At 47.9% G+C, this 14,844-nt stretch overlaps 1 protein-coding gene across 1 annotated transcript in view; it reads right to left on the bottom strand.

Moving 5' to 3' along the window:
• Positions 1 to 10,839: 10,839 nt before the first annotated feature.
• Positions 10,840 to 14,844, bottom strand: part of COL5A3 (collagen type V alpha 3 chain) — a 37,993-nt gene continuing 33,988 nt past the window's right edge. The window contains exons 65-67 of the mRNA XM_081232269.1: positions 14,618 to 14,686; positions 12,090 to 12,329; positions 10,840 to 11,995 (exon numbers count right to left, since the gene is read on the bottom strand). Of these exons, the coding sequence (XP_081088395.1) occupies positions 11,849 to 11,995; positions 12,090 to 12,329; positions 14,618 to 14,686 (456 nt within the window). The 3' untranslated portion in view covers positions 10,840 to 11,848. The remainder of the gene's footprint in view (positions 11,996 to 12,089; positions 12,330 to 14,617; positions 14,687 to 14,844) is intronic.

Genomic DNA, 14,844 nt, shown 5'->3' with positions numbered 1-14,844 from the left:
ACAAAAAGCAGACATTGGGTTCAAACCCAGTTCTGTCTGACTCAAAGCCAACCTATTGACCTCTGTAGCATTATACTGGGTTATTTGTTCTGCATCTTTCCTTTCCTATCAAATCCACATAGACAACTGAGGGTCAGTCCTCCTGGAGACCCCTTGGAGAGAGCGTAGATGCTGCCCTTCATAGCTGTCCCACCAGAGGGTGAGGGAGGCAGGTATTTATTCTCCAAGACCCACGTGTCACTGCGGGAGGCCTGCTCCCAGGGGCGTCAGCTCCTCAGCATTTCTGGTTTGACCAGAATATGAGTTGAGAAAGCCCTGAGGCTAAAGTGTGCACAGGTACCCATGAGGGCAAGGGGGATACAGGCAGGACACCAACATCATCTGCCTCAGTCCCACTTTTCAGATGGAGGGATTGAGGCTCAGAGAAATTAAGATACTTGAGCAAGGCCACAGAGAGGGTGTACAGCAGAGCTAACACCATAATTTGGTTCATGTCGGATTCCAGACATGAGGCTTTTTATGCTGTGGTTGCAGGGGATATCTGTTCACGTGGCAGGGGATATGTTCACGTGGCATCCAGAAGATCTGGTCCATCCCAGATGAGCTGAGCATCACCTCTTCCCCTCCCCGGCTTGTACATGCATCTCTATGGCGATCATTCCAGGCGCCCTCCAGGTCCAGGGCTCCCAATCCTGGTCCTCCAGTTGTTCACTCAGAATGGAGCCCAGCTCTCCTTCCATGCCCTAGGAGAGGCTCCTAAGTTCAGCCCTTGAGCCTGGGGGTTCCCCAGAGACTGGCCCCACTGTTCAGCCCCATTCTTTCCTTCTCTTGGGCATTTCTCACCATGGAGCTGCAGTCACCAAAGGAACTCCCTCCCCTCCAGGCATCACACACACACACACACACACACACACACAATGACCATGTGAAAATGAGAATTTGTCCCCCAGTTGCACAGGCCTGGCCTCAAGTGAACTGACACACAAACACACAACATGGACATAGAGTCACCCAGGGACACTGCACCCTGATAAATGGTCCAGGCACAATGCCATGCTCAGACAGAACAGTGTCACCCAGAACCAGCACATACAACCACATGCAACACACAGCCACATACACGTTCCAGGCAGAAGAGCCCACAGAAACCCACCCACACACCCATCAAATGGCGGAAGAACGTCAGAGGTGAACCAACCACAGTTACCCAAGAACCAGCACTCACAAATACATTTGATCCAACACACACACAGACCCCTGACACAAAAAACACCCAAACCCCATGGTTCAGACGCAGAGCTCACACACACAGATTCATGTATGTGGAGATCTATAAAACAGACATATCGTTCATACAGTAACATGCACAAACTCACAAGACAATCACACAAAACAGGGCAGGTAGTTTAAGCACAACACACAGACACACAAAAGAGGCACACCGTTTGTATAAAACCCACCCACAGACCCACAGTTCAGACATAGTCACAAACACAAAGTATAGGCAGACAGTTCACACACACCCACAGGGACCCATGACACAGCACAGACACCCACGACACGCGAACCCCAGGCTGGAGCAGTGTGGGAATGAGGTTGTGAGAAGCAGGGGAGGGGGAGGGGGACCAGATGACTCAGGAGGCCTCTCTGGGGGAGGATACGGAGGAGGGAGGGCGGGTGGGCAGGCAGGCGTCCAGCGCATATGGTTCTCATTAAAGGCCTGGGAATTGAGGAATGAGCTGGCGGGACAAGGAGACCTAGCATCACTTCCCAGCCCTGCCAAGCCAGGAAGGAGCAAAGCCCTAATCCAAGGTTATGGGGCCGGAACTTGGCTCAGAACCACAGCAGCTCCTACCAAGAGCGGTCTACCCCGAGTCAGACCTGGCTGGGGCTCATTTCAACCCCTGCAACAGCCCTGGGAAGGGTTTCACAGGAGAGGAAAGTGAGGGGCTCAAAGGGGTTAAGCCACTTGCCTGAGGTCACACAGCTAGCAAGTGGTAGAACTGGGATTGGAGCCCAGGTCTCTGTGCAGCTGCCACCCCAGCCCCAAGGCAGATGCACAGACTCCTCCATCTATCCACAAGCAGAGACCGGGCACTCAATCCAGGCCCAGCCTGCACTGGCTTTAGGGAAGCCCCGTTTTCAAGTAATTGAGAGTTAGGAGTGGGGTGCCTGCACAGATGGGCAGGGTTCACTGAGTGTGACTGGGGGGTCCAGATCTAGCCTGAGGGGTCAGCATCAGGGAGTGACACCAGAGTTGCAATCCGAGGGATGAGTAAGAGCTGGCAGGGCGTGGTGGGCAGAAAGAAGAGCAGGTGCAAAGGCCCTGAGGCCACAAGGTGCAGGAGGCTAGGTCTCCTGATGAGGTATGGTGGCAAGTGAGGCCAGAACCGCAGGTAGAAGAACTTGGACTTTGTCTTAGGGCTAAAAGGGAGTCTCGGGAGAGTGGTGATCTGAAAGGTACATAGTGAGGTTTGGGCAACCAGCATGAAGATCATACTCAGGGTAGATGAAAATGCACCTTCTCCCTAACCCAGAATTTCCTAATTTCTTATATACTTATACATCCTAGAGATACTTACCATGTGCAACACATGCCCAGATGTTTGAAGAGGAACAAAATGGGAAACACCTAAAAGTTTATGAGTAGGAGAACAGCTAACTCTGCTGAGGTGAGCATTTTCAAAGCAATTAAAAAGACAAGACTAGAAATACTTGTGCCTACATGGAGAAGATGAAAAAATCTCTGGCTGAACTAACAAAGCAAGTCACAAAAAAACATGTTCAGGGCCTCCCTGGTGGCGCAGTGGTTGAGAGTCCGCCTGCCGATGCAGGGGATACGGGTTCGTGCCCCGGTCTGGGAGGATCCCATATGCCGCGGAGCGGCTGGGCCCGTGAGCCATGGCCACTGGGCCTGCGCATCCGGAGCCTGTGCTCCGCAACGGGAGAGGCCACAACAGTGAGAGGCCCGCATACCGCAAAAAGAAAAAAAAAAAAAAAAAAAAAACATGTTCAATATTGTACCAGTGTGAGATAGTTTAGAAACTTGCAAAATCATGTTGTTCATCATCCCTGGATACAGCTTCCTGTAAGCAGTAAACATGGGGAAATAAACTGAGGTCAAAAATTCCCACAACCTAGGGAAAGGAAAAAATAAGGAGCTAGGGTTTCATAGGGATGGAGTTTCAGTTGGGGAAGATGAAAAATTTCTGGAGGTGGATGGTGGGAATGGTTGCCCACCAATGTGGATGTATTTCATGTCACTGAACTGGACACTTAAAATTGGGTAAATGGTTTAAATTTTATTTTATGTATTCTTTTTGGCCGCACTGCACGGCATGCAGGATCTTAGTTCCCCGACCAGGGATCAAACCCCCAACCCCTGCAGTGTAAGCACAGAGTCTTAACCACTGGACCGCCAGGGAAGCCCCTAAACCCATGTTTTTAATTCTCCACATTCATCTACCCTTGCCGGGGAAGGGAGAGGAATGCAATGGCAGAAATGTATACAGGAGGCATCAATTGCAGGTATGATGCTTTATTTCTTAGGTTGAGTGGTGGGCACATGAGTGTTCATTATAAAGTTTCTCTCTATCTCTCCCTCTCTCTCCCCATATATTTATATGTATGTTGCATTTTTTTTTTTTTTTTTTTTTTCGGTACGCGGGCCTCTCACTTCTGTGGCCTCTCCCGTTGCGGAGCACAGGCTCCGGACGCGCAGGCCCAGCGGCCATGGCTCACGGGCCCAGCCGCTCCGCGGCACGTGGGATCCTCCCGGATCGGGGCACGAACCCCACCCCCCCGCATCGGCAGGCGGACTCTCAACCACCGCGCCACCAGGAAAGCCCTGTATGTTGCATTTTAAGTGTTGCATATGTATGCATATTTTTATATATGCATCACTTAAAATGTAACACTTTTGTAGCACTTACCACATGGCAGACATTGTTCTAAGTATGTGATCTATTTTTACTACTTTAATCCTCACACAATCTGACGCTGTAGGTGCTATTATTCACCCCACTTTACAGCTCTGGAGACTGAGGTTCAGAGGGGTGAAGGTCACATCTGTTATAGCAAAGGAGCTGAAACTTGGACCAGGTGGCTTGGCTCTAACCACTACACCACACCACCTCCATACACCTTCCATAATTCATTCATCGGTTTTGCCACACTTGGAATGGATCCGAGAAGAGGGTGTGTCTCCAGGGGTGAGGGTGGGGGCATGGGAAAGGGCATCAGGATTTTCTGGGTCCTAGAAACAGTCTACATCTTGTTTAGGGTGTGTAGACAATTGTCAAAACTCCTCCAACAGAACACTTAAGATCAGTGCATTTTATTGTACATAATGTGTGCCTGGATGAAAACAATTTCTAAGAAAGAAATAATACTCAATCTAGCAATTCCACTTTTGGAGATAGATCCAAAAGAATCAAAAGCAGGGTCTCAAAGAGATACTTGCACTTTCATATTCATAGCAGCATTATTCACAGTAGCCAAGATCTGGAAGCAACCCAAGTGTCCATCAGTGGATGACTGGATATACAAAATGTGGTCCATCCATCCAATGGAATATCATTCACCCTCAAAAAGGAAGGAAATTCTGACACCTGCTATAACATGGGTGAACCTTGAGGATATGATGCTCAGTGAAATAAGCCAGTCACAAAAAGACAAATACTGCATGATTCCACTCATGTGAGGTCCCTAGAGGAGTCAGATCCATAGAGACAGAAAGTAGAAGGTGGGGGCCAGGGGCTGAGGTGGGAAGGCATGGAGAGTTGTTTAATGAGTATAGAGTTTCGGTTTTGCACGATGAAAAAGTTGTAGAGTTCTGTTGCCCAGCAACGTGAATATACTTAACACTACTGAGCTGTACACTTAAAAATGGTAGATGGTAAATTTTATGTAATGCAGTTTTTCACCACAAAAATAAAATAAAATAAGAAATTTACCAAGGGGGAAAAAGCGTGTATAAAAGAGATTAGACTAGCATCATGGAAAGACAGGACAACCTCTTGGTGTCAATCTGGGTCTTCTGTCTGCTCAGTCACCCGTCTTCCCAGTGCTGCACTGTCACCTTCAGGGTCCAGACCTCTCGAAAGGAAGCTCTGGTGTCTGGGGCACTCAGCACAGGAAGCCACACGTCTGTCCTTGTGGGGTCAGGACCTCTTTGCATGGCCAGATGTGGACCGCCATGGTTCTGCATGGGTCAGTGCCTCTGGGCCTGGCTGTGTGAGATGTCACATGGCTCCCTCCCTCTCTCTCTGTATGAGCCACCACTTCAGGGATGCATCCTCCAGGAAGCCTTCCTTGACTACTCTGTCTCAAGGAACACCCCTCTAGTCCTCCTCCCTGCCTTATTTTTCTTCATAGCACCACCTGACATATCATATATGTATTTGCTTACTGCCTGTCAACCCCACTAGAGTGTTAACTCCACGAGGGCAGGGATCTTTGTTTTGTCCACAGTTGGGTCCCCGGAGCCTAGAATAGTGCCTGGCACATGGTAGGTGCTTAACAAAGATTGGTTGATTGATTGAATGAATGAATGAATGTGTGGGCAGAGGGAGGGTTATCTCTGAATCACCCATGATGGAGTTCACCTGGGCCCACATCTGTGGCTTGTGTGTTGGTGGCATGTCTCTGTGTGGGGCTGTGTGTTCCTCTGTGTTCCTAGCATGTGCCAGGCCCCAGGATACAGTAGTTCTATGTGTGACAATGGGGATCTCCCTCCAGATGTGGCTCCATCTCTGAGGGTGGGTTTGTGAACACGGTTGTTTTTGCAGCACAGCTCTAGGTGTACGTCCAGACACAACTGGGTGTGTGCAACTGTCTGTGTGGCCTTTGTGTGTCAGTGTATCTGGATCTGCCTGAGGGTGTAGGGGAGTGTGTGATGCGGGTCTGCCTGAGTCTGCTTGTGGGTCCAGGAAGTGACTTGAAGCTGTGGTAGCAGCGGGGGATGGAAGGAGGTGACAAGATGAGGGTCCGATTCCATGAGCCCTTGGTCTGCGTATGTCATTGTTTGTATCTCCGACAATGTTGTGAGTGTGTATGTGTAACATCCCCTGCTCCACCCACCCCCTACAACCGCAGCCGGGCCCCCACGCTGGCCGCCCTGCCCCACCCCCAGCTCGGGAGTAATTGCTCCTGAAGCACAAGCAGTGTGATTAATTATGGCTGCTGAATATGCAAATCAGCTGGGAGTTTCCCAGCAGCCGCCAGGGTGCTGGTGATGATGCTGGGTAAATACACAGAGCTGAGCGTGCAAGGCCTAAAATTCCCTCCTTACACCTTTGTCAATTACCTTTAATTTAGCAGGGCCGAGTTTCTAATTCTTTAATGAGCTTTTACCTAATTAAAGAGTCCTCATTACACTTTTTTTTTTTTTTTTTTTGCGGTACGTGGGCCTCTCATTGTTGTGGCCTCTCCCGTTGCGGAGCACAGGCTCCAGACGCACAGGCTCAGCGGCCATGGCTCACGGGCCCAGCTGCTCCGTGGCATGTGGGATCTTCCCGGACCGGGGCACGAACCCGTGTCCCCTGCATCGGCAGGCAGACTCAACCACTGTGCCACCTGGGAAGCCCCCTCATTACACTATTAATTGTTCCTCCCCTCCAAGATACCTGTACCAGCGTGGGACTGAAGTTGCAAAAGGGCATGCCAGCTGACCTGCATTCAAACCCTGGGCTGTTATTGGATGTAATTTTTAAAATTACGATGGAAATAATTCCCTTTAGGGAGAAGATGGCTTTTTTGTTTAGCAAAATCTTCAGCTCTAGACTCTGGGCAGGTTACTCTCTACCTCTCTGTTTCTCTGCTTCCTTATCTGCAAAATGAGGGTAGTGACAGAATCTTCCTCAAAGGTTGTGATGAGGAATAAATAAATTAATTCGGGAAAACATTCGATGAATGGTGTCTGGCATGCAGACAATCAATTGAACTAATCATGGATCATGTGGGCGTGAAGCCAGGGTCTGTAAGAAGGGTTGAGGGGATGGTTCTTCATAAGAAAGTGAGATAAATTTGATCTAGGAGCAGAAAGCCTTTGGGACTTCCCTGGCGGTCCAGTGGTGAGGACTCTGAGCTTCCACTGCAGGGCGTCCGGGTTCGATCCCTGGTCGGGGAACTAAGATCCCACAAGCCATGCAGCTTGGCCAAAAATTTAAATTAAAAAAAAAAAAGAGCAGAAAGGCTTAGAGGAAGGGAGTGAAGAGGGTAGGCAAGAAGAGATGTCAAGGAGGGAAAGATGGGAGAGGACAGCAGAATGGTAGGAAACCTGGACTTGGGAAGAGCACACCTCCAGTGACAATTTCACAGTGGTGGGCACTTTTGAGGATAAGAATATTCAATAGTAAATTTTAACATGTTGATTTTCCTGCAATGAGACATCCTGGTTTGCACACATGCTTACATGCTGGCCTTCAGTAAAAGCTGGATTTGTTCACTGTATTAGTCAGGATAATTAATGACAGCTGCTGTAACAAGCAATTCTTTAAACTCTCAAGGGCTTAAAACAATCAAGTTATTTCTTGGTCATGTTTAATGAATGTCTTCTTGGCAGTGTTCTTCCAAGTCCAGTTGACCCTTGAACAACATGGGCTTGAACTGTGCAAGTCCATTTCTTTGTGGATTTTTTTCAATAAATATGTACATTACTACATGATCTGGGGTTGGTTGAACCCACAGATTTGTAACCATGGATACAGAGGGCTGACTGTAAAGTTATGTGCAGATTTTTGACTGTGGGGGGCTTTGCTCCCCTAACCCCAGCATTGTTCAAGGGTCAACTGCAGTAACTCATGGAAGCAGGCCCCTTACTAGTTCTATGTATGACACGCTCATCTTACACACGTGATCTCCAAGGTCTTCATGGAATAGAGAGAAAGAGCAAGGAGGGCTATGTGGGAGGTTTTATGGCTACTCATATCCCATTGGCCAAGACCCAGTCACATGTCCCCAACATAACTGCAAGGGAGGCTGGGAGATGTGATCTCAATCATGTGTGCCCAGGAGGAGAAAAATAACACACAGCACTGGTGTTACCATATGCATTCTTGAGTTAAAGATGTTTGAGAGAGGAACTAAAAGGAAGGCAGGCTCAGGTCTACATTTGGGTTGATAGACGTCAACCCAGGGTGAAGAAATCAGCAAAAGCAACACATCTGGAGAAGAGATGACCAAGGAGAAACACCACCCCCTCAAGAGCCCTCATTGGTATTTGAGGGTTTCCGGATTCTTCATTGTGTGTCGGATACTTCCTCAAGACTCTACATGGGGAGTTCCCTGGTGGCCTAATGGTTAGGATTCTGGGCTTTCACTGCTGTGTGCTGTGGCCTGGGTTCAGTCCCTGGTCAGGAAACTGAGATCCCTCAAGCCACTCGGCCAAGAAAAAAGACTCCACTTGGGGCTTCCCTGGTGGCGCAGTGGTTGAGAGTCCGCCTGCCGATGCAGGGGACACGGGTTCGTGCCCCGGTCTGGGAAGATCCCACATGCCGCGGAGCGGCTGGGCCCGTGAGCCATGGCCACTGAGCCTGCGTGCCCGGTCCGGGAAGATCCCACATGCCGCGGAGCGGCTGGGCCCGTGAGCCATGGCCAGTGAGCCTGCGCATCCGGAGCCTGTGCTCCGCAACAGCAGAGGCCACAACATTGAGAGGTCCGCGTACAGCAAAAAAAAAAAAAAAAAAAGACTCCACTTGGTTCTTCCCTCATCCTTCAGGTCTCTGCTAAAACACCAGCTCCTCAGCAAAGCCTCTGACCAACCTATTTCAAATAAGCCCCCGACTCCATCACTCTCCATGTAACTTTGATTTTCCTTCACAACAATTAATACTACCTGAAGTCACATTACATAGAGATTTGTGTATAATGTTTTCCTCAGGAGTAAGATCCTGAGGGGCAGATACAGCATCCTTCTTCTATCCCCAGCATCTGGAGCAATGCCTAGTGCTGAGTACACACTCAATAGAGCTAAACAAATGAATAAGTGAATAAAGGGATGAACTCATTGATTAACCTCTGGGCACCAATATTCTTCAGAGTTAGCACTCTTAGTAACATTTATGGAATGAATAAAGGAATCCAGAGAAAGTATTCAGGTGGCCTTAGAGGGCTGCTGGCAGGAATAGCAGAGTAAGCTCTGGTTTTGGGGGTTTTCTTAAATAAATTTATTTATTTATTTTTGGCTACATTGGGTCTTTGTTGCTGCGCACGGGCTTTCTCTAGTTGCGGCGAGCAGGGGTTACTCTTCGTTGTGGTGCGTGGGCTTCTCTTGTTGCGGAGCACGGGCTCTAGGCACGCGGGCTTCAGTAGTTGTGGCATGCAGGCTCAGTAGTTGGGGCTCGCGGGCTCCAGAGCGCAGGCTCAGTAGTTGTGGCGCACTGGCTTAGTTGCTCAGCAGCCTGTGGGACCTTCTGGGACCAGGGCTCAAACCCATGTCCCCTGCATTGTCAGGTGGATTCTTAACCACTGCACCACCAGGGAAGTCCCAAGCCCTGGGTTTGAGGGAGGCAATTCACTCCAACCTGCTACCTCTACCCACAAATCCCACCTGATCCAACTTAACTCACACCAGCCCTCCATCACTCCTAACTCAACAATGTCTATCAAGTGCTGAATAGATAAACAAAAATGCAGTAAATTATTATTCAATAATAACAAGGAATGGAGTTCTGATGCATTCTGCAGCATGAACTGTGACATTATTATGCTAAATGAAAGAAGCCAGACATAAAGGACCACATACTGTATGATTCCATTTATACTAAATGTGGAGAATAGGCAAATCCACAGAGACAGAAAGATTAGTGGTTTCCTACCACCAAGAGGTTTGGAGGAGATGATGGGTGACTGCTAACAGATATGGGATTTCTTTCTGAGGTGACGAAAATGTTCCAAATTGATTGTGGTTATGGTTGCACAAGTCTGTGAATACCCTAAAAACCATTTAATTATACACTTTAAATGGGTGAATTATATGGTATGTGAATGATATCTCAATAAATCTGTTTTTTAAAACCTTCAACCCAACATCTAACCCCAAATTCAAGTCACCCCAAACCCAACTCTCATCTTAACTGATCACATCTTAACTTACCATACTGGCAATCCCTACCCTATATTCATAGTAACCCCTACTTTACCTCTACTCAGTTCATTCTACTTCTTAAATCAACCCTAATTCAATTCAACCCAATATCCAATTCCAAACACTTAATGCAATCCACTCATCATCCCAACCTCCAATTCAACAGATCCCCAAACTGATTCAACACACTTCAAACCACCCTCCAACTCAACTTATCTTCAACCCACTTCAATGTAATTTTCCCTACCCTTAACACCTAACCTCCAACTCACCACAAGGGTCAACTCATAATTCAATTCTCTTCACTCCCAACTCACTCCCTTGACCTGCCACCCAAACCTTTGACCCCTAGTAATTTTATCTCAAACCAAAACCACATTCCATGTCACCTCTTGATACATCCCCTCAGCTCAGGCAGTGATTCCAAGACCAATCAAGGTCAACCTGGAGATCTGGCTATTTTCTTTTTTAAAGTTAAATGTCTTCCTAATAGGTCCACAATTTTTCCCAGCTTTATTGAGATATAATAGACATATAACATTGTGGATGTTTAAAGTGTATATAACATGTTGATTTGATACACTTATATATGGCAAAAAGATTTACCACCATAGCATTAGCTAACACCTCCATCACGTCACATATTTACCATTTCTTTTTTGTCCTGAGAACACTTAAGATTTGCTCTCTTAGAGATCTGGCTATTTTTTCAACTTTTCCTCCAGCAGCCTAAGTTAATAAACAGGCCCATCACTTCCAGTGAATCCCATTATAATTAGGTTCCCCGACCCCCAAAGCTACCTCTACCAAAAGACTCAGTTATTAAGACAAGTGGTGACAGATTCCTTGGGTGAGACAAGAGCCTGACCCTAAGAGAGATATGGCCAGCATCAGATGAAAGGCAGACAGGGACACAGTTCACTGGTTTATTCTCAGACTTGAGATGCCAATTATGCCCTATGGCCTGGGGCGGAGCGGGGGGGGGCGGCATGGGGATCATGCTAGAATCTCTCTCATCATATCCCAGCCTTCCCTAAGGAAGAAGCAGATTAAATAGACAACAGAGGGGGTTTTCCCTTTTAATACAGACCCAGGTATAAATAGGGCAGCACCATTAGGATCCTGATTTACCCCCCATCATCGTGGTCCCCAAACCATCTGGCATGGCAAGGTGCATTTGGGGAGATACTGGGGGGAAGCCGTATTCAGAGCTAGCTGGGCCGAGGCAGCAGAAGGAACACACAGCTCAGTCCAGGGAAGTCCCACTTCCCTCTGTAGTCTGACTTCAGTTCCTTCACTGTGAACCCACCTGAAAAGAGGAATGAGTGGAGGGGTCCCAGCCTGGGATCAGGAGACATCCAGTGCTTAACTATGCAGAAGGTAGCACCAAAGGGTGTTTGTTGAGAGCACTGACTGAGGGGTGGGAGGCAGGCATGGGGGGGCATTCATCAGCTCTGAGTTAGAAGTTCATTGCATGGGGGTCGGGGGAGGGAGTTGAGCATCGGGTGAGCATCAAGGGGACAAAGAGCCAGACTACAGTTATGCCAGCTGGGGTGAAGTGCAGGGAAATGGGACTCATGGGCCAGGGGAGTCCAGCCTCCAGACCCCGGAAATGGAGAAGGAATACGGTTTGACCGTGATGAGCAGACTCTCCCCTGGCTCCACAGTCCCAGAAGACGATAAATTTGATGGCTTCAAAGCCTCAGCACCAAATGTGCCCCACCTGGGGCTCCCTCATTGTCCCTCCCACCCCTGAAGCTCTCAGCTGCTAAAGCAGACGGGGCCCAGTTCAAACCCAAACTTCTGGTTTGTCTGGCCAAAGTCAGCGGACGCCACGTCCCATAAGGGCAGAAATCCCACTCGGGAAGAGCTGAACTGGAAGAGGGTCTTCGTCTGTCCCTTCCGGAGCTGACCGTGGGAAGACACGGATGCTGAGTCAGGGGGAGGGCAGCCACAGCCTCCTGCCCTGCTCTGGCCAGCCCCTCACCTCCCCCCACCTTACCCTGCAGCCATCATAGGGGACAGTGATGGTGGCTGCTGCCGTCTGGTTGAAGGACAGCTCCTCCCCGTTGGTCCCAAGGAAACTGACAGAGCGGCCATGGTCTCCTGCAGCTTCGTCCAGCCAGGCGGCCGAGTTCTGGCAGGAGTATGTGAAGCTCTGGCGGGCTGTGGCACTCAGCAACTTCAGGAAGGTCAACTGTACCACACTCACCGGGGCCCCATCAGCATCCACGTAGGAGAACTGGAGGTGGGACAAAGGGGAGGTGAGGGTGCTCCATTCGCCTCTACTCTTCCTGAGGTACCCACCTCCCAGGATCTCCACCCACTGCAGACCTGCGCGCCCTGCCATGTCCTCATCTTTATCAGCCCCACCAGCCATCCGGCCATCCATGGTTCTCTTGCCAGCCCCTAGGCACGTGTGGCTACTGAGCCCTTGAAATGCAGCCGGTGAGACCGAGAAAGTTTTCAAAACTTTATTTAAATTTTAATTTTTTTCTGTTGGCACTCATTTTTTAAAAACTGAAGTAGAGTTGATTTACGATGTCGTGTTATTTTCAGATTTACAGTGAAAAGATTTAGTTATTTGTGTGTGTGTATATATATATACACATATACTCATATATATATTATTTTTCAGATTCTTTTCCATTATAGGTTATTACAAGATATTGAATATAGTTCCCTGTGCTATACAGTAGGTCCTCATTGTTCATCCATTTTATATATAGCAGTATGTATCTGTTAATCTCAAACTCCTAATTGATCCCTCCCTCCCCTTTCCCCTTTGGTAACTGTAAGTTTGTTTTCTATGTCTGTAAGTCTATTTCTGTTTTGTAAATAAGTTCATCTGTATCATTCTTTTTTAGATTCCACATGTAAGTGATATCATATATTTGTCTTTCTCTGTCTGACCTACTACACTTAGTATGATAATCTCTAGGTCCATCCATTTAAATTTTAATTTTTTATTTAATTATTTAATTTAAATCTTGTAATGTTAATTGATAACTAATGACTGAGCTTCAATCCATTTATCAGAAAACTGAGGTTTGGACCAACTTGAGGATGTGAATCTACTTTTTCAGCTGCAGGTTTTATGCAACCTAAGTACGTCCAAGGAAAGTTAGTGTCCAAATTACGATGTGCTATAAATATAAAATATGCACCAGACTCTGAAGAACTCAGAGGGGAAAAGTTTAAAATGCCTCAATAATCTTTATACTGATATGACAATATTTTGGATATTTGGGTTACATAAAATATATTATTAACTTATCACTGGCTTGAGATAACTGGCTTGGTAACGTGTCCTGGCTTCCTTCTCTTCCCTATACTATTTCATGTTCCACAACTGATGTCTTCTGGAATCACGTCCCAGATAAATCCCTTGCAATTGAGTCTTTGCCTCAGGGTCTGTTTCAGGGGAACCCAAACCAAGATACCCCCTGACATTATATGATAGCTTTGTTTCCTTGGTTATTGTCTGTCGGCTTCCTTGGTCATATTCCCAGTAGAATATCAACTTCATGAAGTTAGGAGCCTTTCTTTGGTGCTATGTTCCCAATGTTTAGCATACACATATATGTTACATAAACAAATCTCAAATGAACCCAAGATTCCACTCCATCCCGTAAACCTGACCTTCTTCCCATTTACATATCTCAGAACCTCACTAGACATCAGTCCCTCAAACCAGGAACCTGGGTGTCATCCCTATCTCTTCCCTCCCCTCCATCTCATCGATTACTCATCTCATCAATTACTCACCTCATCAATTACTATTGATAGGTCCTATTCACATGCCATCTCATCAGTTGCTAGGTCCTATTGACTTGTCATCTCATCAATTACTAGGTCGTACTGACTTGCCCTCTTAGAGGTTGTTCTAAGCCATGCCCTCCTCTCCATCCCCATAGCACCAGCTCCAGCCTGGTCCCTTCCTTGCTCTCTTGGACCAACACATCAGTCTTCTGGGTCTCCCAGCCTCCAATTTCCCCATCACCACCACCAGCAGCTCAGAGGCCTTTTTCCATCACAGAGATTTAATCTCGGTGCCTCCCTCACTTAAAAACATTCCATGGCCCCCTACTGCTCATAGATCTTTCTGAGAAAGTGGGTCTAGCTCACACCCACCTCCTCAGCCGCTTCTCCTACCACATCCCCCCCCACACTCTCTAGAGCAGAGCAAGTCACCTTTTCTTTATAGTTACCAGGCCCTCTCTTGACTCTGGGCCTTCGTATATCCTGTTCCATCTGCCTGGAACACTATTCCTTGTCCTCCCAAACTTGCAACCCAATTTATTCCTTAGACCTCAGCTGAGCTGTGACTTCTACCGGGAAGCCTTCAGGTCCTTCCAGCACTGCCTCTGGATCGCCACCATGACCTGTGCTTGCCCTATCATACATCTGATGCTGTGATCATCAGGAAGGCAAAGTGATTCTATCCTATTCATCTCACCTCCTCCAATTCCCATGCTGGTTCCCACCAAGTTTTATACCATCCCCACCTTGGCCTCCAGGGCAACTCACCTTCTTCCCTCGGCGGAATGTGCTATACCAGCTTCCCAGCTTTTCTCTGGACCAGGAGGCCAGTTTCACCTGGGGGATGGAGGGGAGGGTGTAGCAGGTGCCCCAGGGGGCCACCATGTCCTTTCTGCATTTACCTCCCCACAATGAAATCTACTGACTGTAAATATCAGGGACTCTCAGTCTGTCCTCTGACTGTTGGACTGGACTTGGCTGGTGCACAGGACAGA

Source organism: Mesoplodon bidens, assembly GCF_964165515.1.
Source record: "Mesoplodon bidens genome assembly, chromosome: 4".
In the NCBI taxonomy this organism is placed as follows: domain Eukaryota; kingdom Metazoa; phylum Chordata; class Mammalia; order Artiodactyla; family Ziphiidae; genus Mesoplodon; species Mesoplodon bidens.
Note: the sequence above shows the minus strand (reverse complement) of the source record. Positions and strands in the feature narration are given on the sequence as shown.